This window comes from Diospyros lotus, chromosome 10 (assembly GCF_014633365.1).
Source record: "Diospyros lotus cultivar Yz01 chromosome 10, ASM1463336v1, whole genome shotgun sequence".
NCBI lineage: Eukaryota > Viridiplantae > Streptophyta > Magnoliopsida > Ericales > Ebenaceae > Diospyros > Diospyros lotus.
In genome coordinates, this window is record NC_068347.1 from 5428520 (window position 1) to 5452265 (window position 23746).

General features: G+C 33.9%; 2 protein-coding genes across 2 annotated transcripts; one reads left to right on the plus strand and one right to left on the minus strand.

Annotated features, from left to right (window-relative positions):
• The first annotated feature begins 2713 nt into the window (after positions 1–2713).
• Positions 2714–3487, plus strand: LOC127811056 (ethylene-responsive transcription factor ERF027-like). Its single transcript, XM_052350772.1, has one exon. The coding sequence runs from the start codon at positions 2714–2716 to the stop codon at positions 3485–3487; it is 774 nt and encodes a 257-aa protein (XP_052206732.1).
• Positions 3488–20207: 16720 nt separating this feature from the next.
• Positions 20208–22903, minus strand: LOC127810965 (uncharacterized). Its single transcript, XM_052350610.1, has 3 exons — positions 21031–22903; positions 20854–20910; positions 20208–20785 (listed from the first exon to the last, which is right to left on the minus strand). The coding sequence occupies exons 1-3, from the start codon at positions 22311–22313 to the stop codon at positions 20350–20352; spliced, it is 1776 nt and encodes a 591-aa protein (XP_052206570.1). The 5' UTR covers positions 22314–22903; the 3' UTR covers positions 20208–20349.
• Positions 22904–23746: the final 843 nt, after the last annotated feature.

The window sequence follows — 23746 nt, forward strand, 5'->3', positions numbered from 1 at the left end:
TGGTACAAAGGAAATTGTTCCTTATTAGCTTGTGAGATTAATGCAAATCTCTTTTAAGATCCTAATCTTAAACCCATAAGTCCTAGCCATTGATTCATTTACCAATAGATAAAAGCAAGGGGAAAGAAATGATACCTTCTTTTTTCTTTTTCTTTTTTTTTTTTTCAAATCATTGTTGGGTTTTTATTGTTTGATTCATTGCCCAACAATTGTTGGGGTTTGACCTAACCCCCAATGAAATACAAAGGTTTCAATGGCCATTGGTAGTGGCCATTGACAAACCACTATTAGTATTTTTTAATTTCTTCAAATTGGCATAAAGAAGAGTCATAAATGGAAAGAGATGAGAAAGAAAGAGATAGAAAAATATAAGGATAAAATGGTCAATTTGCTGCACTTTTTATTGTAGGGGATGTCTTTGTAATTTTCAAAAGGAAAAAGAGGTCCCCTAAATTTAGCCTAACCTTAGGGGAGGTTAGTGTGATTAACCCATTTGAAAAATGTGGAAATATTTTTACCAAGCTTCTAGGAGAAGCTAACATCTTACTCCGTCGAATTTAAATTTGATGAATGGTTGGGATTTAATCTTGCAAGTAGAGAGATAGGAAATTCCTAGTAAGGTAGTCCAATTGGGACCCTTTAAACCCTTAGATTAAAATGGATCAACGGCATAGATCTAATATTGCAATAAGGGGAAATAGAAGGCATAAAACAATAGAAGAAAACTTCTCTAATTTTCTTGCTAGGGTAAAGAAAAAAGATGGAAAGAAGGTTCGTGGAGCAGAGGAAGAGCTTGAAGAAAAGAGCAAGATCGAGGGCCAAGACTTAGATCAATTGTTGTGATTCGTTGCTCCCCCCTTTTACAAAAAGTATTTAGGCGAGATCTTAAGGGATGACAAGACAAAATGCTTGAGGAAAGGAGGAAGCTATAGCAAAAGGGCAAGATCTAAAGCTAAGGGAGAGGAAGATTCAAGCTACGAATCAACCTTCTAAGGTAAGGTAAGGGAACATGATTAAAGTTCTAAAGCATGTATTATACGAATAATTGGTTCATGCGATATTTATCATGAGGAAATGCCTAAAAACATGTGCATTTGAGCTTGATTCACAAATTATAAGCATGCATAGAAATGCAAATGGGTCCCCAATGAGTCTTACAATTAAACCCTTTTAAAGTGAAAATAAATATAAAAATGAGGTATAAGTATAAGGCTCATTTGAAAATTTATCAAAACAAGCATGCAAATGGGGTTAATTGGGGCCCATTTACATTCCTAACCATGCATATGTATGGTATATGGGTGTCCTTGAGAGATGTACATTAGTGAGATAATGGGTTTCATTTTGAGGTTAGGGATCTAGCTTGGATAGTAGGTACAAGGAAATTTTGTGCTTTATGTGAGGCTTTCATATAGAAATAAGCTTGTGTTGGTTGAATGTGATGTAAAGGCAATCCATGGAATTAAAGTTGAATTGCATTGTAGAACTTTGTATTCTTCTTGTCAAAAAGAATTTTGTTTTTTGGGAAATCCATCATTAACTTGCGACATCATGCAAACACATTCCACATGTAGATGATGTTGTAGGTACATCAAAATGTAAAGGAAAGGTATATACTTGAAGCTCTAGCATTCTAATGGTTTTTTCTTTTTCTTTTTTTTTTATGAAGAAAATGCTATTTTTGATCCTTGGAAAAATCATGCTTGAATGGGCATTTTTATGGAGGCTTTGTTGTGTATTATGGGTCTCATTTTTTTTTTTTTGTTGTTGTTGTTATAATCTCTTAGTATGGATTATTTATAATGTTGCACATAATGGTTCTTTTAATGTAGTTAGGGTGGATGATTGTATTGGAGGGAATGATCCTTGTAAACAGGGGCGGATGTAGGGGGAGCCCTAGGACTGAGCTATATTAATATTTAGTTGGGGCTCTGCCTAGACTTTTACATATATATATAATATATATATATATATATATTACTGCTATTTAGCTGGGGCTGGCCCCCCTACATCCGCCCATGCTTGTAAATTTCTATCTAAATGAATATATGTTTTGGCTAGAAATAGTGGTTTCTGGAAGAGTACAATGGATTAGAAAGGGATATTTGAGTGTTTAATTTAGAGATATTTGGGAATAATTAGAAAGAATTTGTGTAGGTTTGGATGAAAGCAAACTCATAGAAAATTAAATGGTTTCTAAATGAAATCAAATGGGATTGAGAACAGAATCAAGTCACACTATCTAAGAGAAATTTAGTGACATAGATTGAAGCATGGACCGATAGATAAACAATTGCCATGAGAAATTAGGTTCATCCTATAAGATTAAACAAGTTAATTTTAAGTACACTCTTGGAGGGTTAAAGTGAGGTAAAGGAATAAATGTTACTAGCAAATTCACATGGATTTTTCTTAGGAAAATTGAAATTAATTAGTTGTAACATCTTGCAGGTCACAACAAGCTTGTATTGCCATGAACTTTTTTTCTTTCATAATAAACATTATATTTAAATTTCCACTACATATTGAATGAAGAAATTGCATGCTAAGTATTCTTTTGTGTCATGTTCTTCTTTCCTTAATTATATTAGTTGTATTCATACCTTGTTTACTGAATTTGATCATTGTTTTCATTCTTAAATGGCATCACCACTGCGACTACCCTTTGAATCCTTGAAACAGTTATATATTTCTTGTGAAATACCTCCATTTCATGGACCCAAGGTTAACTCCAATCCGGCGAAACACTAGAGGGAGAAAAGGGAAAGGTCCTTATGTAGGTGTGCGATTTAGGGGAACCAAATGGATATCAGAAATACGTATCCCAGGAACCAGCACAAGGATATGGTTGGGTTCTCATGACTCTGCAGAAAAGGCAGCTCGAGCATATGATGCTGCCACATATTGCCTTAAAAGAGAACAAGGGTTCTTTAACTTCCCCAACAATCGAAGACCAGATTTGGTTAATAAGCCCGTGGGTTCCTTGACGGTTGAAGAGATACAAAGAATCGCTGAAGAGTTTTCTCATTTGGATGAACAAGAGGGAATGAAGGAGCACGAGGAAACAATACTGGAGCATGAGGAAACAGTAGAGCATGAGGAAACAGTGGAGCATGAGGAAACAGTGGAGCATAAGGAAACAACAATGGAGTCTTCTTGGATCTCACTTGTGAGGGATATTCAAATGATCCTTGAATCTCCAAATCCAGAACAAATACAAGATAAGAATGAAGCAGATGCAACCAAGGCTCTTGAGGAGTTACATGTCCCAGAAAAGAAGTCAGAGAAAGAACCATATACTACGACATTTGTGGCAGAGGAGGACCCATATATTCCAACATTTATGCCAGATGAGGAGCAAAATTTCCCAATTTATGCACCGGAAGAGGGCCATGTTTCAAAGGTACTTGCAGAGTTGGATGAATGGTTCGGACCAGATGGAGATTGGAAGCAAGATTTCCCTTGGTTACAATCCTTACATAAATAATATTAGTTATCCTATTAGATTTGGTGAGTACTAATTCATTTAAAGTCTAACAACATATGGTTTTATTCCATGAACAAAGAGACTTGAATTTGAGTCTCAATTAGATATAAAATATAAATGAATACCAAATATAATATATGCTTGTCTTACCTCATCCTCATTATTTTTCAACTTTGCTTTTGAAAGTAAATATTTTTAGATGAGTCTAATAATACTAAGGTTAAAATTGTTGGGGGTTCACATGTGGGATTAATGTGATTTTAAAACATGCATATATTCAAATGTGAATCAGAAGAACATGAAATCCCATATAGCTTAGTTTATGTAGCAATATGCATAACAAATTTAACAAAAATAAACATGTTAAATGTTGTTACCTCCTAATGAATCACCTCTTGGTGTTTGCTTTACAATCTTAACTAACTCCTCCTCAAATAAAGAGGGTCTAGGTTGTCCACACCAAGTGAGCTAGCAAATACCTTGGATGCTTCCTTATGCTAGCGCTTGATTTCTGTTCTCAATTGAAAAAGAATAAGCTCAACACATGAGCAAGAGATAAGAAGAAAAGAAAATAAGAAGCTATCGATAACAATTTAGAGAGAGTTCTTCATCTCTTTTTCCATATCTCTATTTATATGACATCACTAGAGATAATTAAGTGGAATTATATGGAATCCACTTAACAAATCATGCAACAAATGGGCTTAACACTATTAGTGATGTTCCATAATGCTAGATTAGATGGCGTATAGCGTATATAATTAATACATGTGATGTATCTTTGTATATTAATTAATAAAAGGCAAGTTTATCTTCATTTATAAAATCTACATTTTGTTTTATGAATGAGTATCTGGATCTCCTATTTGACAGTCTTATTTTTAGGATATTAAGAATATGTGATGAGATTCTCTAGTAACGAGATTTCTTAAATATTCATGGTCCTTAAATTAATCGAATGAAGACTCTGATTAGTCGATTATGGACTGGCACGGTGTTTACTACCTTCATTAGTATGAGTTACTAATGGTTAGGGGTGGTGATTCAGATGAGTGATCACATGACATTGTGGATAATGATCTTGTCATCAAGTTGCGATTGTGTGTTGGTTCTTAGACTTGAACTTACACGGTCGTCTTGCATATTAGTGTGTAGGATTTGCTAATGCGCTGAACAATCCAATAGCGAGGTGGGGACATTCATCTATGTGATTTTGTATTGCTAGTATATGGACACAGGTGTTCAAGGATAGGATCTGTCACCCTCGTTGTCATTGATAAGGTGAATGTCCTATGTGGTCTATTGTTAGTGTGGCGAGAAAGTCCTTAGCCAAGGTAGTATGATTAATCAGAAAAGTGTTTTCTGAGGTGTAATTTAGTCATGCTGATAAGATCGACACATAATTACTGAGTTTGTGAGTTTATCATTCCATAACTCTCGCTTGGTTGGGATATTGAGTGACAGAATGATTATAGTACACAATAATCGTCAATTGTAATAGGCTCACTTGAAGTTAGACTTCATTGTCTTTTATATTATCTTAGACCACTGCTAGACGTTTCCTAGGGTCTTTCAGATCGTCACCGGAACATGAAGAGATTCTTGTGATGGGTCGAGATGTTTTGACAGGTGCCAAATGGATTTTCGTGCTATTTGTTTGCTAGCAGGCAATGAACCTAGAAAGTCACACACTATATAGCATGACATCTGGTATCGACACTATACACTTGTTGTGTCTTAGACATCATTAATTGTTAATTATGGTTTTGGTTATGTCATTTGTTGAGAAATTTGTGTTTCGATTTATGGAGAAAATACTTTTGAAAAATCTATTTTTTGTAAATTTGGTTTAGTGATGATCTCCAAAATATTTTTACTCTAAATATTTTTGTATTGAAAAATTTATGCTCACATACTTATGTACTTCCAAAAAATGGAAAAATATGTTCATATATATATATATATCAATTAAGCATGATAAGCTTTTGAGAAAAGATCTTTTGAAAAATGGCTATGTATAAAAGCCTTCTCAAAAATATTGCTTAATGTTGTCTTAATCAAGTGTTGAAGTGATTCAGCTAATATTGCAAAGTTTTGACTTGAGTACGTGATATACATGAGTACTCTTCTAAATGTTTCAATCAAGTTTGGTACTTCATATAATCATAAAGAAATCCTTCTTATACTCAAGTATGCCTTGAGATTAACTTTGTATCCACAAGAGCATCAAAGTTTGAGCATATATTGAATAATGTAAAGTTGTTACTATAATATACTTGAATCAAATCGAGTATCTGTTGGTTAAGAGCTTTACACAATTGTTTTTATTTTTTTAAAAATCATTTGAGTGTTTTTCTATATGATTTTCAAGTTAGTCGAATATAGTTTTTTCTAAAGATATATTTCAATCAACTATTAAGGGTCTATCAATCAAGTGAGTTATGCATTCTCTCTATATCTTTTAAACTTAGTCGAGTGTTTTCATGAGATAGTTGAGTAAGCCTTTGACTGAATTTGGCTTAGTTTCTGTGCTTCAAAATTAATCGAGTAAGTCTAGCTTGGTAGTCAAGTATTTATTATGTGCTTTCTATGGCATATGAGTTAATCGAGTATGGTCATACTCGAGTAAACTCTACATAATTAATTACCTGTTTTATTCAATCGATTGGAATATTTTTCATTAGTCAAGTATCTGTCATCCGAATTTGAAAATTATAGTTGCTAGGCGCACACAATGTTTGACAATTTGCACTTTTTAGTTCATTAAATGCTGATCAGACGACATGAGCTTTCTTGTATGGATTAATAAATGTTGTTTAAAATTGTCAGAGACAAAAAGTGCCAGTTGTGAGACAAAATGGATCATTCATTTTGAAATTTGTCATGTCAGCTAACATTCAATGCAGAAAATCTATAAATAGGAGAAGGAGTTGCTTAAAGAAAAACAAAAAACCCAATATATTCATGCGCATATACTAAATGAGCTTTGTAAGTTCTTCCTACTTTTTAATCATGCTTCTCACGAGCTTTTCATTCCAAATATATCTTTCTGTGAGAAATTTATTGAGAGTATGCTTTATTCCAAATCTTGTAACTCTTTCAGTCAAGAAAAGAGCATATGTGCTTACTATTTCAATCATCATTCTCTTGCGTTATCCAATCATAATCTTTTGTGAACTTGTATAAAGGTTACGCCTTAGCTTTTAAAAGGTAATGGTTTTGGCTTAGCCTATTTGAAAAGCCAAGTGTAAAGGTTAAATCTTGTCCTGTGAAAAGGTTGTGGTTGTGGTTGTGGTCGAGCCCTTTGTAAAAGCCAAGTGTAAAGGTTTGGAGTGAGGCTATTAAAATTACAAGATAATATAATACATTAATGGGTGTGCTTGAAAAATCCTTGGTCGTGGATCAAGGTAGCGGACTAAGCGGTTGAGGCTGAACCACTCTACATCTTGTGTACTACTTTCTTTAATTTATTTACAACATTACTTCTTTGATTTCTTTCAATGAAGTTTATTTCTTGAAAATGGTAAAAAAGCTTAATTCACCCCTCTTAAGCTAACAATTTTATCATCATTAATTATTAATGACGTCGTCTCGTTAAATGTTAATGAGCCAATTTTGGTTCGCTAATTGTTAGTGGATCGGGGAATAGTTTCTTTTAGAAATAGCAACAGAGTTGATTATTATAGCAATCAACTCCCTAAGGCTGCCAGTTGACTCTCGCACCGCCTTAGCCAAAAATAGTTGATTACACATGGCATGAATTAGGGTGGGGGTGGGGCTTTTAGAGGTAGAATTTGGATGGGAGAAGAAGAGAAAAAATTACAAGGTGCTTGGCTTCTACTTCCTTTGCTCTTCTATTCTCTTTTACTTTTGTTTTTGATTAATTGGAAAAGCGTGAGTGTTACATGCAAAAAATCCAAAGATACACAGGTGCCTGTGAATTGAAGCCTTTCGACTAGCACGAGACGAGGGTCTAAAACGGGCCCTCTCCCAGAGATCTCTCTAGCATAGGACGTTCGAAAAGAGGTCGTTAAAAGTATAGGTACAAATGAAAACTCAATTTAAAAACATCCACTCCTAATGCCATAAATAACATGATCACAAAAATACATTTCTTAGAAATACATCATTCTTTTAACAACTCCTTAGGGTTAAACAACCCATACATTATAAAATAAAAGGGTAAGAATTTTAAAAATACATCATAAATTATTCTATCTTTTCCCTCAAAACACCTAAGACCTTTTGGTTGGAAAAGCCTTATACTTGCCTATACTCAAGCCCTGCTCAATCCAGCCCCTTCCTTGGCCTTACCTTTATCTGGAATGATGACAAAATAAGAAAATGGTGAGCCACAAGGCTCAAAAAGTATATAAATATATAGCAAACAATGAGTGAAAAGAATTGTGGTATGAATAACTATGACAAAATGGAATAGAGCTTTCTCACAACAATTCATACATTCTCACGACTTACATATCATTTCATCATGCCTCACCATTACTCGTATCATATGCCAATGCAACAATAATAATATCATACCATCATATTATGTACCATTGTCCACCCATGCTCTAGTCTTACACTGGGCATGCCTTGTGAGCTAAAACTACCACAGTAGGCAAGTGCCTACCAACTTGTTAGGATATCCTTTCCCTCATTAGGTGCGCTACCCTTCATATATATAAAAATGCCATACACCATAAACCACATGTATTGGTTATGATCAAAATAAACACCCATTATCATGCTTGGAATTACTCATTTTGTCTTACACAACATAGCCATCCTCATTCATTAATCATTTATAACATAAAACCCAACAATTTTGCATAGATGCCCACATATTAGGTTTCCCACCCTCCAAAAATAACAATTAAGATCATATGAGGATGAGGTAGATTATTTAAAACTCACATGGTGATTTGGAGGTGGATTAAGAGCATCAAAAGAAGAAACAAGCAACTAAAGGTATCAATTGGTCGACAAATAGAAGGGATTTGTCGACAGCCAGAATCCAGCACAGGCCATCGGTCTATAGATGAACCCCAATTTGTCGACCGACAAAAACTTAATTCAACCATAAGTTGACAGATATGAAAAATCTGTTGACTAACAGAGCCAAACACAAAGATTGATCGACAAATAAAAAGAATCTGTCAACCAATAGAATACAAAACAACAATCGGTCGACAAATAAGGGGAATCTATAGACTGACAAAATACAATTTCCCAAACAATTGACAAGTAGAGCCAAATCAATCGACAGATAGCAACAAAAATGCCAAGAACAAAGCAAAAATGAGTGCAAGAAATCCAAACTCTTGCATACAACTTAATTCTAACAACAAACTCATCATTCCTTAGAAACAGGGAGTGAACCAAAACTCCATTCGGATATTTAAAAAGTTTTATCCAAGATTTTAAGAAAGTTTATACGAGATACAAACAAATGAGTGGAAACCCTCTTTATCAAAGAGATCATAAATTCAAGAATCAAAAGTCTAAAAATAGACAATCAAATGATACCACGTCAAGAGAAGAATCAAGCTATGAAATTACAAAGGATAGGAGAAGTATAAGAGCTTACACATGAATCAAAGAAGGAAAGGATCTTGCTATATAAAAGAAGAATAAGAACTTGCCTTACTTGGTGGAATCAAAGAACTTGTTACACAAATCTGGAATCCCAACCCTTGGAGCTCCAAGCTAAGAAGGAAATGGAAGAAGAAGAAAATAGAGAACGAGAGGAAAAGCAATCAAGAGCCAAGAAGAAAGAGAAAAGTAAAGCATGGGGTGGAGTGACTTGCACGCCAAGCTTACTTGCCCCTCTTTCTTTTCTTTTTTTTCCATTTATTTTCTTCTTTAATTTGGCCCCACAAATACAAAAAAATGCACACACACCCGCTGGCAATCCACTTCTCTCAATTAAGCCTCACATTTTTTACTTTTCTACACCATTCCCTTTGACTTTTCAACCATTATGCACTTTTGATTTTTCAACCTCATCATAACATATTTCATTTGACTTGGGTTTTTCAACTTTAATTAACTTTAACTCTTCCTTAGCCTATGCATTTTGACCAATCCAAATCAACTCATTAGACTTTTCTCACTTTACTCTTGCTTTAACAATTCTTTACATAAAAATTAGCTTTTCTACTCATTTCCTCTCTCATTGACTCTCCAAACTTATATTTCCATTGCTTTGAATTGTCAACTATCTAATAAATTTACTTCCCTTTGACTATTCCATACACATAAATTCCCTTTATTTTAGGCTTCTCAACAACACGTTAAATATGTCTAACATATAACTCAAGCAATGCCAAATATGTCGCACAATAAAAACGTTAAGATAGCTTAGACCCAATAATGGGTTGTTATAGAGTCACATATTGGTACCAGGTAGCTGGTTAGGAGTGGACAAATTAGGCCCACCACAGCTTGAGGTGAATACTGTCTCAGTACAGAAACTGTTTTTGTACTCAACCTGACATCGATCGGACTATAGATATGCCATTTATTGTATTTCATAAGATGAAATATCATGTTACTTAAGTACCCAAGCTATGTATGATGTGTGTTAATGTATTCTGCTACATATATCTAATATGCAATTTTTTTTTAAATTTACCTGCATCGGTATACATGTAATCTAACAAACACATGGCATGAAGAGTTAATGGATTTTCCACTAACTCCATATTATTTTACATAATCTTCCAAACAAAAATTGTTAACCAATTACCATATGCAGTCGACAGCTTCTCCCAATTTTAGGAAGTAGTTGATAGTTTGTTTTAGCTTTGGAAAAATCAGCCCACCTTTTATATTTTATGCTACAAGCCATGCTTTATTGCATATGGGTCCTCCATTAACTTTTAAGGATATTTAAGAACATAATACAAGTTCAACATTACTTATTTTGTCACTTCACTTTTAGGTGTATGACTTTTTAGTTCATTGCTAAATAGCAATTAGTAGAGCCAACTTATTTTCTTATGGATAATTAGAGAGAAAACATTCCATTATGCAAATATTACATGTTAGTGATAGAATTGAAATGCAATGGTACACACCAAGAGGGGGGTGAATTGGTATAATAAAAATTTATTTTGATAAAAAAGAGATGCCGTCTATGAAGACCACGACTTTGTTAAACCTCAAGACCTTGAAATGGCACCATGAGGTATCAACCATATAAAGACAATCTTGTTTTGACTATGGAGAACACAAGATTGAAAAATATGAAATCTTTTTCAATGATAGGCTAAATATATGAATCAAGTGAGGAATAATGACATGCTTGAAAAGATAAATAGATCAAAGAACACAAGCACACAAGAACACCAAGATATATAGCGGTTCAGCTTAACCCAAACCTAATCCACTACCTTAGCTCATCATTAAGGATTTTCAAAATAATCCACTAAAACCCCCTACTTAAACCAAGTAGCTCTTCTAGTCCAAGACTAGGAATTACAACCTCTTGCTTATACAAGCAAGCGCTCTAGCACCTAGCTAGGAATTTCAACCCCTTGCTTCAATGAGCAAGTCCTCTACCACATCAAGCTAGAAAAATAAAAGTGATACAAATGAAAGAGAGAAGCTAAGAGTTAACACTCTTAGTTACAAGTTCTCTCACAATGAAAACAAGGCTTAAGAATAAATTTACAATGATAGAACAAAACCTTGGAGAGAAAAATATAACAATGAAAATACGGACTCTTGTAAAGCTTGAATAAACTTATTTGTAATCTCTAGATCAACTCATTTATGTCCATTAGCCATCTCAAGTTCATCCATGACTTGTATTTATATGTATCGCAAGAGCTTTGCCCGAACTATCCGTTTTTAAGCTGTTGGAGATTTGAAAAAACTAGTCGTTACAAATTTCTACGAAAAAAGATAGTCGACAGAATAGAAATATGAAGAAAACTTATAACATTATACACACATATAGTTAACAGAATAATTTTCATAGTCGATAGAACCATGAAGATAGTCGACATATCAAAAAACATAGTCGACTATTCAAGGCATAGTCGATCGATAGATGTAAGGCATATAGTCGACTATTCAAGGCATAGTCGATAGATGCAAGGCACATAGTCGACTATACTCTTAGAAAAACTTAACACTTAGACGACAAATGCTACAAAAATGCTTTTAACTTCATTTTTCAATCTCTTGAATCTCAAACAACACATACATATTGGAAAATACTTTGACCACAAACATTTGAGATTGCTTAAAGTATCATTTAATTTGGAGCATTAAGATAATAAACATCATCAAAATACAATGGTTTTTTATCATCAAAACTATATCAAAAGAAAAACATCATTAGATTCTCATTTTGGCTTTTATTTTTTAAATAGTAACATTGCTCCTTTCATTTATTCTATTTGTGGGCAAACAAATTTGATTAATCTGATCTATCTCGGATCCCTTACTTTCTTTTTCAATTTGTTGGTGGATATTTGTCATAGAATTGCTTGTGTGCTGAAAGTAATCTATTCTTAAGATCTGGCGTGTGCTTTTCGTGTCTTTAGATGTGAAGTTTCGTGTGCAAATGTTGGACCTTGTTGTGTCTAGTTCAATAAGAATAACAGAAAGGCAATAAAGGAAGCACCAGACCATGGAAACCGCACTAGACCAAACTACATAGTGGTCTGATGCGCTTTTTGCGAACCAGACCAGACAATGCAGTTTGGTTTAACAAAAAATCGCACATGCAATTTAGTGAATTGAAAATAGTCTAAACCACACTAGAACAGCCTTATAATTAATCAAAATATATAATTATTTTACAAAAATATCACTAAGTTTTAACACTCTTTACGTTATTTGAAATATCAATATCTAATAACAAGGGTATCGCACTTCCATTTTAATAAACTTGTTCTAAATTCAGAATTGCTCTTGATTTTTTCTCTACTCTTAAAACAAAAATTAGAACCTTAATTGCAAAAGAAAAAATAGTTTTCAAATTTTAGATTCATGTAAAACTCAATGAAATTAATGTATTTTTATAAAATTTAATATAAAAAATATTATCAAAATAATATTATAATAATATGTTTAATGTGATTACAAGTCACTCTCATGAAATAATATATAATGAAAGACAAAATAATAACCTCATATAGCAAATTAAAATAATAAAACTGTTAACACCTAATATATTTATTACACTTTTAAGTAACAAATATATTTATTGCACTTTAAATCCCATGTCAATTAAACTGTCAAAACCTCTGCTTCAATTATTTTGGGATCACATCATAAAAAGTTATTTTTGGGGCCCTATAAGTAATTAAAAAAAATCATGAATGTGAGTTGGTGGCCTCTCATTCTTGTCTTTGACGTTTGCCTATACTTTATCGCAATTTAATTATTTATGCTAACATAAAAGGTATAAAATTTTAATTAAAAAAAAAGCATTGGGCATCCTTCCTTTAATACACCACCTTTGGGGGTGTTATTATTTTTGAAATTTAGAATTTCTTTAATTGTAATTTTATATAAATTTTGTATTTTTATAGAATTTTTTATTTATTTATTTTTTTTCTCTCAATGCGTGCACTACACACGCCACACAAGCTAGCCAACGTGCACCTTAGCCTAGCTTATGTGATACAGGCGTTCATAAAAATCAATAATCTTTTTCGACTTTTTCCTTGTCGTTGGCAATTGGTAGTCGTCGTATTTTACTCCATTCTTCTTTTTTTCCTTTTTATTTTTCTTTCCTTCTTCTCTTCCTTTTCTCCTTTTTTCTTGACCTCAAACTGTCCCAACCTGTCGTTATACTAGAATTTCGACAACTTCGTGAACGTTTGGCAAGCACCTATGATGCACGAAAATGTCTCGGGGGTGTCGTTTTGACATTTTTGAAACGTTTAGGTTGCGTTCTCTTTACTTTTCAATTTTTAATTTTGAGTTTTGAATTCATTTTCAGTTTTCTGTTTTGATAGTCTATTTTTAAAAAATTGAAAACGCATTCTCTTTGTCATTTTGAAAAATTATTTCTCAAAACAGAAAATTAGAAAATGCGTTCTCTTTGAACTTTTGAAAATAATTTTTTAATAATATTTTATTCAATAAATTTGATTATTTAGTAAATTAAAAATATTTAATGTTAATATATTATTAAAAAATATATACATTTTAAAGTTAATGAATTTTGTAATATTTTTTCCTATTATAATAATAAAATATAAATAAATAAATGTGTTTTGAGTTTTGAGTTTGTTTTGGATGAAAACACTCAAAATAACTTTTTGTTGTTTTGAGTTTTCTTTGTAATTTTTTTTTTTTGTTTTCAAAAATACATTTTTAAAAACAGTAAAGAGAACGAGTTTTCTTTATTTTAGAAAACTGAAAACTAAAAATGACTTGAAAATAATAAAGAGAACGCAACCTTACATTTTCAAAACGCCAAAAAATATTTTTAGGCTATTTTTGTAATTTTAAAAATATTTTGAGGCAATTTCATAATATTAGGAAAACATGTTTCCATCCACGAAATGATAAAATTCTCTCTCTAACTAGGTTAGAGAGAATTTTTGTCTCTAATTAAAAAATTTTAATTTTTTTTGATATTTGAATGCATTATGAAATTTATGTTTATTTTTAAATTAAATAATTATTTTTTATATTAAAAATTATATTCAATAAAAGTCCCAGATATTTTTTATTTATGCGTTTATTTTTTTACTTTTTTTAAAAAATATCGTTTTTCTGTTTTCACTTTGTATCGTATATGTTTTATATTTTTGTTTCTGTACAATCTAAGCAAGAACTTTGAAACTCTTCAAAAGTCAATGAAAATACCAAGGTGGTGTTCTCTTCGTCTTTTAGTTTTGAGTTTTGAATTTTAAATTCATTTTTAATTTTATGTTTTGAGTGTTTATTTTGAAATTTTTGAAAACATATTTTTTTTATCATTCTAACAAATTATTTCTTAAAATAGAAAAATTAAAAATGCGTTTACTTTGAAATTTTGAAAAAAAAAAATATTTTATGATATTTTATTCAATGAATTTGATTATTAAATAATAAAATTAACTATTTTTAATATAAAATTTTATATTAAATATTATTTTACATAATATATGTAATACACTTAATAATATACTATATATTATCCTATATTTTTAATTATAATATAGATATACTACATTTTTAAAATTTTAAATAAATATGTAATTTTATTTTCAAAATTTAAGAATAAATTTTTCTTTTTTTTCCTTCTTTTTCTTTTCTTTTCCTTTTTTTCTTTTTCTTCCTCTATTCTCTCCGCCGCTATATATTCTTCGTCGCTAGCGACCATCACCAGTTGAAGATTCACACAATTAGAGCCTATCATTAGAAACACCAAGTCAAAGAGATTAACATACACAAAAATAGGTCAAATTTAACAGTTGGATTTTCATAAATCTAATTTTTAATTTTTATCCAAAACTAGAAAACTCACTGTTAGTCACCACCGACCATAGTGGCTAGTGGTTTTCGACGATCAGAGGTCTCTATCACGTCACTGATAAGGGGATCAAGGTCATTGCCATGGCCGATAACACATCTTTGGAAACCGAATGATCCATGGCCGTGAATGTTGTCTTCTATTGTTACTAGTCATCGATTTTCTCCTTCGACACGTCATTTTCCATCACGACCTCTTGAACGCCTTTGCCATGCTCAACCGAGCATGGCAACCATGGCCTTATGCATCGCCATGGTTGTTGGTCTTTATTGCTCTACCATGGTCGTTGTTTCTTACCCTCGCCATGGCAATGGATGTTGTTTGGCCATTGACATCATCAAGCCATCATCGTCGACTTCATGTGGTTATCGGCGATAGAGGATGAAGAGGAAAAGAAGAGTTAGCGGTGACAACGATGGCAGGCACAGTCGACAGTAGCTTGAGAAGGAATGAGAGAAAGAAAAAAGAAGAGAAAGAGAGACGAGAGATCTGTTGAGATTGGGGGTAGGGGAGTGATGTGTTTTTCGCATTTTGATATTTTTAGCATATTTTGACTCAAAAACACTCAAAATAACAACATTTTTGAAAATAACAAAATAAACACATTTTTAGTATTTTAAAAAATTAAAAATTTAAAACAAACTGAAAATAATAAAGAAAATAGAGCCTAAATTTTTGAAGCAAATCGTTTATCAAAGTCTCCACAACAAAAACCTCTCACTCTAAATGGATCCTACAATGTTTGATTTGTGTTTCAAAATTCTTCAAAGCATATTACTTTTTCTATGCAATCTCTATCGCCTATTGCCACAAATTTAACCAATATCTAACCATCCTTGTTGACTTGGAAACCATTGGCTTTCAATGGCCTACTGTGGTAGCTATTTCAGGCCTATCAAGGAAGACGACCAGAGAGTATGGTTGTTGTCTATGTTGCACGGAAACGGGAAACGTTTCCGATAGGAAACGGAAACGTGGAAGCGAACGTTTTTCTAAAAAAATAGGCATAAATAAGGTCCGAAACGGGAATAGGAAACGTTTCGAAAACGAGGAAACGACACCTATGAGGTATTTTTGTGCAACATAAGTTGTCGTTTGCTTTCCACGTTCACACTCCAATTTCTCTGAAATTGCAATGTGGCCCCCTAATCTTTCTTAATTTCTCCTAGGGCTTTCTCCTCAAGCCCTCTCATCAACTTTTGATCAATTACGTTAATTCTCTAATGGGAAATTCTATTTACAATCACACTTTTTGCTTTTCACAATCCACTTTTAATATTCTTAAAATATCCTAAAATAAGAATTCATATTTACCCTTTATTTAAATCTTTGACGCTCAACCACCCACCATTACTCTTCAAACGCATGCACCCACTTTTTCACCCACTATCGCTATAGCTACTCTACTCACCCACAATTAAACATCACACAACCACTATTATTTAACACCGAGCATTGCGCAGCTACTATTATTCAAAATCGAACATTGTTCAGTTTAGTTCTCCTCGCCATAGCCAATTACCAGTTATTGTCAACCATGGAAGATTATTATATGCAAATGTTTACGCCGAAATTTTACAAAGAAGATAACAAGTATTCCTCTTCTGGCGAGAAATAACACAAATCAATTGAAAATGAAGTCTCTGAGGTATTTAATTTTTTTTTGTATCTCTATGTTTTTTAATCTAATCACACTGAATCAACGAGTGAGGTAGGTTAAGTGTCGGGGCATTTTGAGTCGCCCGAATCCTTGGATTCAGGGGAATCATCCTGTCCCAAATCCTTGGATTCAAGGGAGTCGATATGTACGGAATTGTTGGATTTGGGAACTCCTTGAGCCTTCAAATGGGGTTCGATATGCCCAAAACCCCGAATCTCGGGGTTTGGGATTCACGGATGCTCCGTATCCCAGTATTTGAGTCTTGGGATGCCTCGAAACCCAGGATTTGGGGGTCCTGAATTTTGAAATTCGAATTTTCAACGATGCCTCAAATCCCGAGATTCGAGTTTCCCGAACTTCCGAATCACGAGATTCGGGGGGGTTTGGATTTGCCCGAACTCTGAGGTTTTGGCGCATTCAGCTTTCCCGAACCCTAGGGTGCAAACCCTGGGGTTCAAATTAATTCTCTCCATCCCTTCCAGTACATACACATATGCCAAGGTTGGTTTCAACACATATGCCACGTTGCAGCTATTTGTGAACAAATGATTTTGCCGATTCCTACTCGTCACCATCTAGCACATCTTCATTCATCATAACTACTAACTTCATATATATATATATATATATATCTGAATTCAATTCACAAAATGGTGATTAACTAACTAGTTATATATTATAGTTATAAACAACCACCATCACCATGTTCTTTCTTTTCCCTTTTCTAAATGTAACATATATGCTCATTAACTAATTAAAACACACATCATCAATTTATATTTCTTTAATTTTAATTTTTTTAGTTTTATTTTTTCTTGAATTAATGTTGCTTTAATTTTAGTTTTTCTTTTGAGTTAAATGTAAATCGTAATAAAATTATTTTTATTTTTATTTCTTAAAAATCTATATTAAATTTATGACATTTTGTCATAAGTTAAATTAAATAAAATTTAACAGCAAATACTAAAATGAAATATTATTACAAATAATTTAATGCACGTTCAAAAGTTATAATTCTGGTAATACATCAAATAACAACTAATAACAACAAATAATTCTAGTTTCTCTTTATTGTAGAGCTAGTCTTGGTAGTTGATGTCGATGGATTGAAGCCACTAGGAAAGGATAGAATAACATTTACCGTAAGACATGTCTCTCTCCATGCATTAGGAGATACGGGCTCTGCAGTTGATATGGTGCGATCGAGAGTATATAACGCCAGTTGATTACACTAAAAAAAAAATAATTATATCAATTTTTTGTTCAATTTAAATAAACTATATTCAATAATAACTTAAATATAAACTTGAAATCTTACTGTTTTAATAAAACTAGCTATATCTTCACCATCTCTATCAAATCTTGATCACATGTATCTATACAATTTACATTTAAGAATAACATAATTTACACCTCAATCACATAATTTACATACACTACGGATTAATTAAAAAAAAAATAAAAATACCCCATAACCTTGTGGTTTAGGGGTACATGGAACCCCTAAAAGCTGGGGTTCGGGGACACCTCGAACCCCAAACCCTGGGCTTCGGGGGTGCCTAGAACCAGTTCCCCACCCTCATACCTCCCCAAGCCCCGAACCCCAACCCCGGGGTTCAAGGAACCCCTAATCGTCCGAACCTCGAGGTTTGGTCGGTGGCACTCTCTCTGAACCCCAAGGTTTGGGGAGGCTGATCGCCTCCGAATGCCGAGGTTTGGAGTCATTCTATGCCTCCAAACGCTGGCAGTTGAACTCCTTTGTCATTATCAAATTAAATCTTCAAATTTACTTACCTGGCTTATACGATTTCGGCGAGAAAACGAGAGACTTTAGGTGGGTGAGCCAAGCGACTCTAGCGAAGAGGGCGACGACGGGAGGGCGGTGGTCTGAATAGGGTTTGATGTGAGGAGTGGTCTGAAGATGAAAAGGGTTTGCTGGGCGCGCATGGGGGGTGTCTTTTGAGGGATGGGTGTTTGGACTATAAATAGTTGTAAAAAGTAATTAATTTGGTTGCAAATAGCAAAAACTAAAATTTTAATTATGTTGTTGCGAAGAGCAAAAAGTGTGATTGCAAATAGAATTTCTCTTTTCTAATTTCAACAATTACCAAAATATCTTAAGAGTATAAGTTAAATTATCCGCTCAAGCTACTATCTTTTAGAAAAATCACCATCTCCTATTTTTCAAATTTTCTTAAAACTTTACATATTGCATCTAATCTCCTTTACAAAAATTTCATCAAAATTAGTTTTAAATAAACAAACTAAGAATGTCTCAAATTATAGTAACTATGACATTTTCTTCAATATGCTTAGCGTTGCTATTTTCGTACAACACGAATCGACTCACAACTTCGATGCTTAGTGTCGTTGTTGATTCACAAACACAAAAGGAGCTAAGTTGGCTCTTCCATCAGCGACCGACGACTACCAGTGATTGGCGGCTACCATCATGCTTCTCTCTCTCTATATTTATTTCAGTTTTGTATTGTATTTTGTATGTATATATATTATTTGTTTATATTGATTTTTGTTATATAAATGTATTGTTTATGATTGTATATAATACTTATTTTTTTAATTCAATACTAAGTGTGTAATATTAACCATGTTTTAACTCAAAATAAATATAATATTAATATGTTCCTAGTTATAATATTTATTTAAGTAAATGATAATACTAACCATTATCCTTAACAAAAAGAAAATAGTATTAAATAGTTAAGCAACAGCAAATCCATATTATTTTCAAATAAAATATACTTAGTATCTTATTTTCAAAATCCAAATAATTTTAACTAATGATAAATGCATCGTATTTTATACAATTTGATCAATTAATAAAATTATTTAAATGTTAAAAATAAAATATATTTATTATTATTATTATTTAATTATTATGATAAGTCAGCGAGAACATAAAACAATTTCTTCTTTGGATTCAATCTCCTTCCCTAATCTCTTAACTTCGTTGTTTTCTTATTTACATGATTCAATGTGACATTACAATTGTCAAAGAGTTCGAATCACACCCAAATTCTGTAACCATGAATGATGAAAATAATAATATAATATGACATCGCAAAATTATCAAAAGAATCTCCTACTTATAAGCAACCAACCACAGACGAAGAAAATCCTCAGTTTGGTGGAGTCATTGACGTGAGCTTCTTTAATGAAAGAACAATAAACAGTCAGGGTGCATCCAAAAATTACATTGCTTACATTCATAGGCCATGTAATATGATCTTGTGAAACCAGTGCCACAGCCATGGCAACGGGTTTCGACCCCCACCTTGGGGCAGCGGATGCAAGTAATAAGAGGGTGGGAATGAAAATTCACTTCAATGCGTGCACTAAACTTGATATTCAAATTTCGCTCGATGGGATAGATGCATTTTGGATCTAGAGATTGGTCGCATTCGATACAATGATAGAACCAGTGCTTCAAGTTAATATTCACCTCACAGATTTCGCAGTAATACTCATCAAGCTGGCCTTTGATGGGGGAATAAGTAAGAGTAAATGAGTGTTTGTCATATTTATGCCTAATTGAAAATGGTAGAAGAGCGCATTTGAAGAACAACCTAAAATCGCAAGCTTCACATCGAAAACAAGTAGAGAATGCAAAGCAATCTGCTCCACATGCATTGCAGAAACCTGCGTATTTTATCCTCTTCAAGGCAAGACTGTGGTCATGAGCTTGGTGTTTGATTAATCGCGGAAGTGAAGCACATTTGAGATCAAGGTAGAAGTCACAAGTGAAGCAGCCAAAGACGAACCCGTTGCTGGGCAATTGACAGTTACGACAAACAGGGAACAAAGTTGCATTGAGTGTTCTGGGTGAGATATGTGTTGTAGTTTATTAGGTAACGCAATACACCACTCGTGAAGAGAAAAGTTGCATTGAGCGCAATGGTAGAATTGAGATGAGATGGTCTGTGCACAACCGTCACATAGTTGGTCATCATTCGATTCATCAATTTTCTTGTTGACAAAAATCAACTGGTGGCCTTCTCTGCAACGGAGGAGATTGGTGGCTCTTTTATGCGTTCCTTGTAAGCTGAGATTCTTGATCAACTGGGTTATTAATTCAGTAGATTCATTCGGCATTGGCCAAGTGATGGAAATAATCGCTTCCTTAGGATCCCTAAAACCACAATGTGATAAGAGGATGTAGCCAATTGAAAATTCCAATTAAAGGGGGAAAATGCTCACTTGGGTATCTTAATTTGATGGCTCGTTGATTCTGAACGAAGGTTTGTTTGGATATCCCTGAAAGCACAGAAAAAGGGAAAAGGGTGAAACTTGCTTGAGCAGAGAGAAATATTCATTCAAATTAATCAAAATAAAAGAACATCTAGCTAGCAGGAGGTACAGAAAAGAAGAGCCTACTTGTTGGAATTCTCAGCCTCCTCCAACGACAAGCAACCCAGATGGACCAAATACTTGCATTCCTCCGAGCAACGATAGCCCCAATACGCTATGTTCATTCTCTTATTGCAGATTTTACAGTTCCGTATAGAGTAGCGAGAAGAACGGAAGAGAGTGAGGGGGTAAGGGTGGCTGCGGAGGCTAATGGTGGTTGGAGCAGAAGCACAAATCTGATTGGCCCAGAAGCCACAAGTGGGACAGAGATAGGATTTACCTTTATGTTCACTACCACAAGCATCGCACAGGAACTGCGCCTTCTTCTCGAGGGGAATCAACGCGTGTTGGTGAATCTCGTTGTTCTCATCCACCCTATCCTGGATACGGACCGCCATTGAAGCGCAGCGTACGTGGACACCGAAGGGGCAGCTGGAACAGCGATATAGGAATCCGTCGATTTCTGAATGACAGACATCGCATTCACGACCATATAAGAGAAAGGGAGAAAGAGTGAGGGCGTGCTCCGGGTGAGAGGGATGCTCGATTTTAGTGGGCAATTCTGCACACCGTTTGTGCAGCAAAAACCAGCAATCGGAGTTGGGGCAAGCATAGAAAGCTCCTCCTCCTCCCCCTGCTCCTGATGATGATGATGATGAAGAAGAAGAAGAAGAAGAAGAAGAAGAAGAGAAGATTGGTTCCCTGCATCCATCGCAGTAAACTTGGACACCTCCACCACCATAGCCGCCGCTGCCTTGGAGTGATTCTTTGAGACCCAGTGGGTGATCATGGCTTGGGTGTTTAATTATTAGCAGCTCTTTCCCCTCCAAATTACCCAAAAGATTCTCATCGACCCTGTCCTGGATATGGAGCGCCATTGAAGCGCAGCGTACGTGGACATCGAAGTCGCAGTCGGAACAACGGTAATGTAATCCGTCGATGGTGGAATGATAGACATCGCATGTGTTACCCCATAACGGAGAGAGAGGCAAAGTGAGGGCGTGCTCCGGGTGAGAGGGATGCTTTATTTCAGGGGACAATTCTGCACTCCGTTTGTGAAGCAAAAACCTGCAATCGGAGTTGGGGCAAGCATAGAAAGCGCCTCCTCCTCCCCCTGCTCCTGATGATGAAGAAGAGATTGGCTCCTCGCATCCATTGCAGTAAACTTCGTCACTTCCACCGTTATAGCAGCCGCCGCCGCCGCCTTGGAGTGATTCTCTGAGAACCAGCGGGTGATCATGCATCCGGTGCTTAATTTTTCGCAGATCTTTCCCCCCCATTTCTCCTTCAAATTCCATTAGTCTCTCCATCCGTTGTGTCAATCACTCAATCTGTTGGTTTTGTTTCTCTTCCCTTTAATCTTCTACTTCCATCAATCTCTCTGTTTTGACGAATCAACGAGTGTTGATGAATTGTGTGGTTCTCATCAACCCCATCCATTGAAGCACAGAGTATGTGGAATTCACGCTTATCTCCTCAATATATATATATATATAAGCCCGCTTTTTCAATCCCTTGTTGGATGAAATAAGAAATGGCTCGGCTGCTCAAGAAGTTGGACTAACTGCTCCTCCAAGAAAGTTTCCTGTCAATCCAAAAATGTTAGAAATAAAGAATTAGCGTATAGAAAGAGAAACCAACAACCTAAAGGCTTTTTATGAAGTCGCAAGGGGAGCTAATGCTTGCTGTCTAAGAATTGCTCCATGTATCTCATCGGAAGCTTCTCCGCTCTTCGGATTGCTCCATGGATCTCATCGGAAGCTGCTCTAACTCTTAAGGGTTCCTTCGCCTCTTCGGAATGCTCCATGGATCTCATCGGAAGCTGCTCTTAAGGGTTCCTTCGCCTCTTCTTCTCCTTGTGCCACATTCGATGGCCAAATAATTCAACCTCAACAACAGGTTCAACCTCCAGATTCACAATTTGTCCACTTGTCTGATGGCCAAATAATTAATTAATTTGATGATTTAATTCGCTGTCGATTTATATTTATTAGATTTATTATTTTACTTTATAAATAAGATATATATTTATTATATTTTTTAATTATAAAATATTTTAAAATAAATTAGATTTATTATCAATTAACATAATTGTTTTGGAGCCAAAAATAATGTGTCGTAAATATAATTTGCCTAAATATAAAATATATTTAATTCAATTTAAGTATTGACTTAATCAATGGAGTTAAAATTGAGATTTTAAATGAGATTCAAAAAGAAATTTATAAAATCGAATTGTAAAATTATAAGATTTTAGAGATAATTAAAAATATTTTTTAATTTTTGTAAATATATATTTATAATAACATAAATTTATAGAAAATAAATTAATATCATTTAATAATCTGATTATTTCTTCTTATAGTTCAAAAGATGATGTTTCCAAAATATAGTTCAAAAAATAATAGGGGTGTCAACGGTTCGGATTAGTCCGATTCTATTAGAATTCAGTTACCGAACCATTTTTAACGGTTCAAAAAAAATAAGAACCGTAACTGAACCATTACATATATAAAACCAAACCATAATCAATCCGTCGTATTGGACCGGTTTTAGTTTGATTTCAATTCTATCCAATTAACATTTAACTTCCAAACATTTTCGCTAAATATGAAATTACAAACAAATTTATTAATTAAAATAAACTCTTAACTTCATTAATGCTTCAAATCTTGAAGTAAAAGTAGAATAAAATAATTCATAAACTACCTCATCAAATGAGATTACATCGATTATTTAGTAT

Bases quoted from the DNA above. Each gene is read 5' to 3' on its own strand.
- LOC127811056 (XM_052350772.1), top strand. From the start codon at position 2,714: ATGGACCCAAGGTTAACTCCAATCCGGCGAAACACTAGAGGGAGAAAA.
- LOC127810965 (XM_052350610.1), bottom strand. From the start codon at position 22,313: ATGGAGAGACTAATGGAATTTGAAGGAGAAATGGGGGGGAAAGATCTG. The intron at 20,911-21,030 runs GTAGGCTCTTCT...CTGTGCTTTCAG, and splicing joins GAGGCTGAGAATTCCAACAA to GGATATCCAAACAAACCTTC. The intron at 20,786-20,853 runs GTGAGCATTTTC...TTGTGGTTTTAG, and splicing joins CATCAAATTAAGATACCCAA to GGATCCTAAGGAAGCGATTA.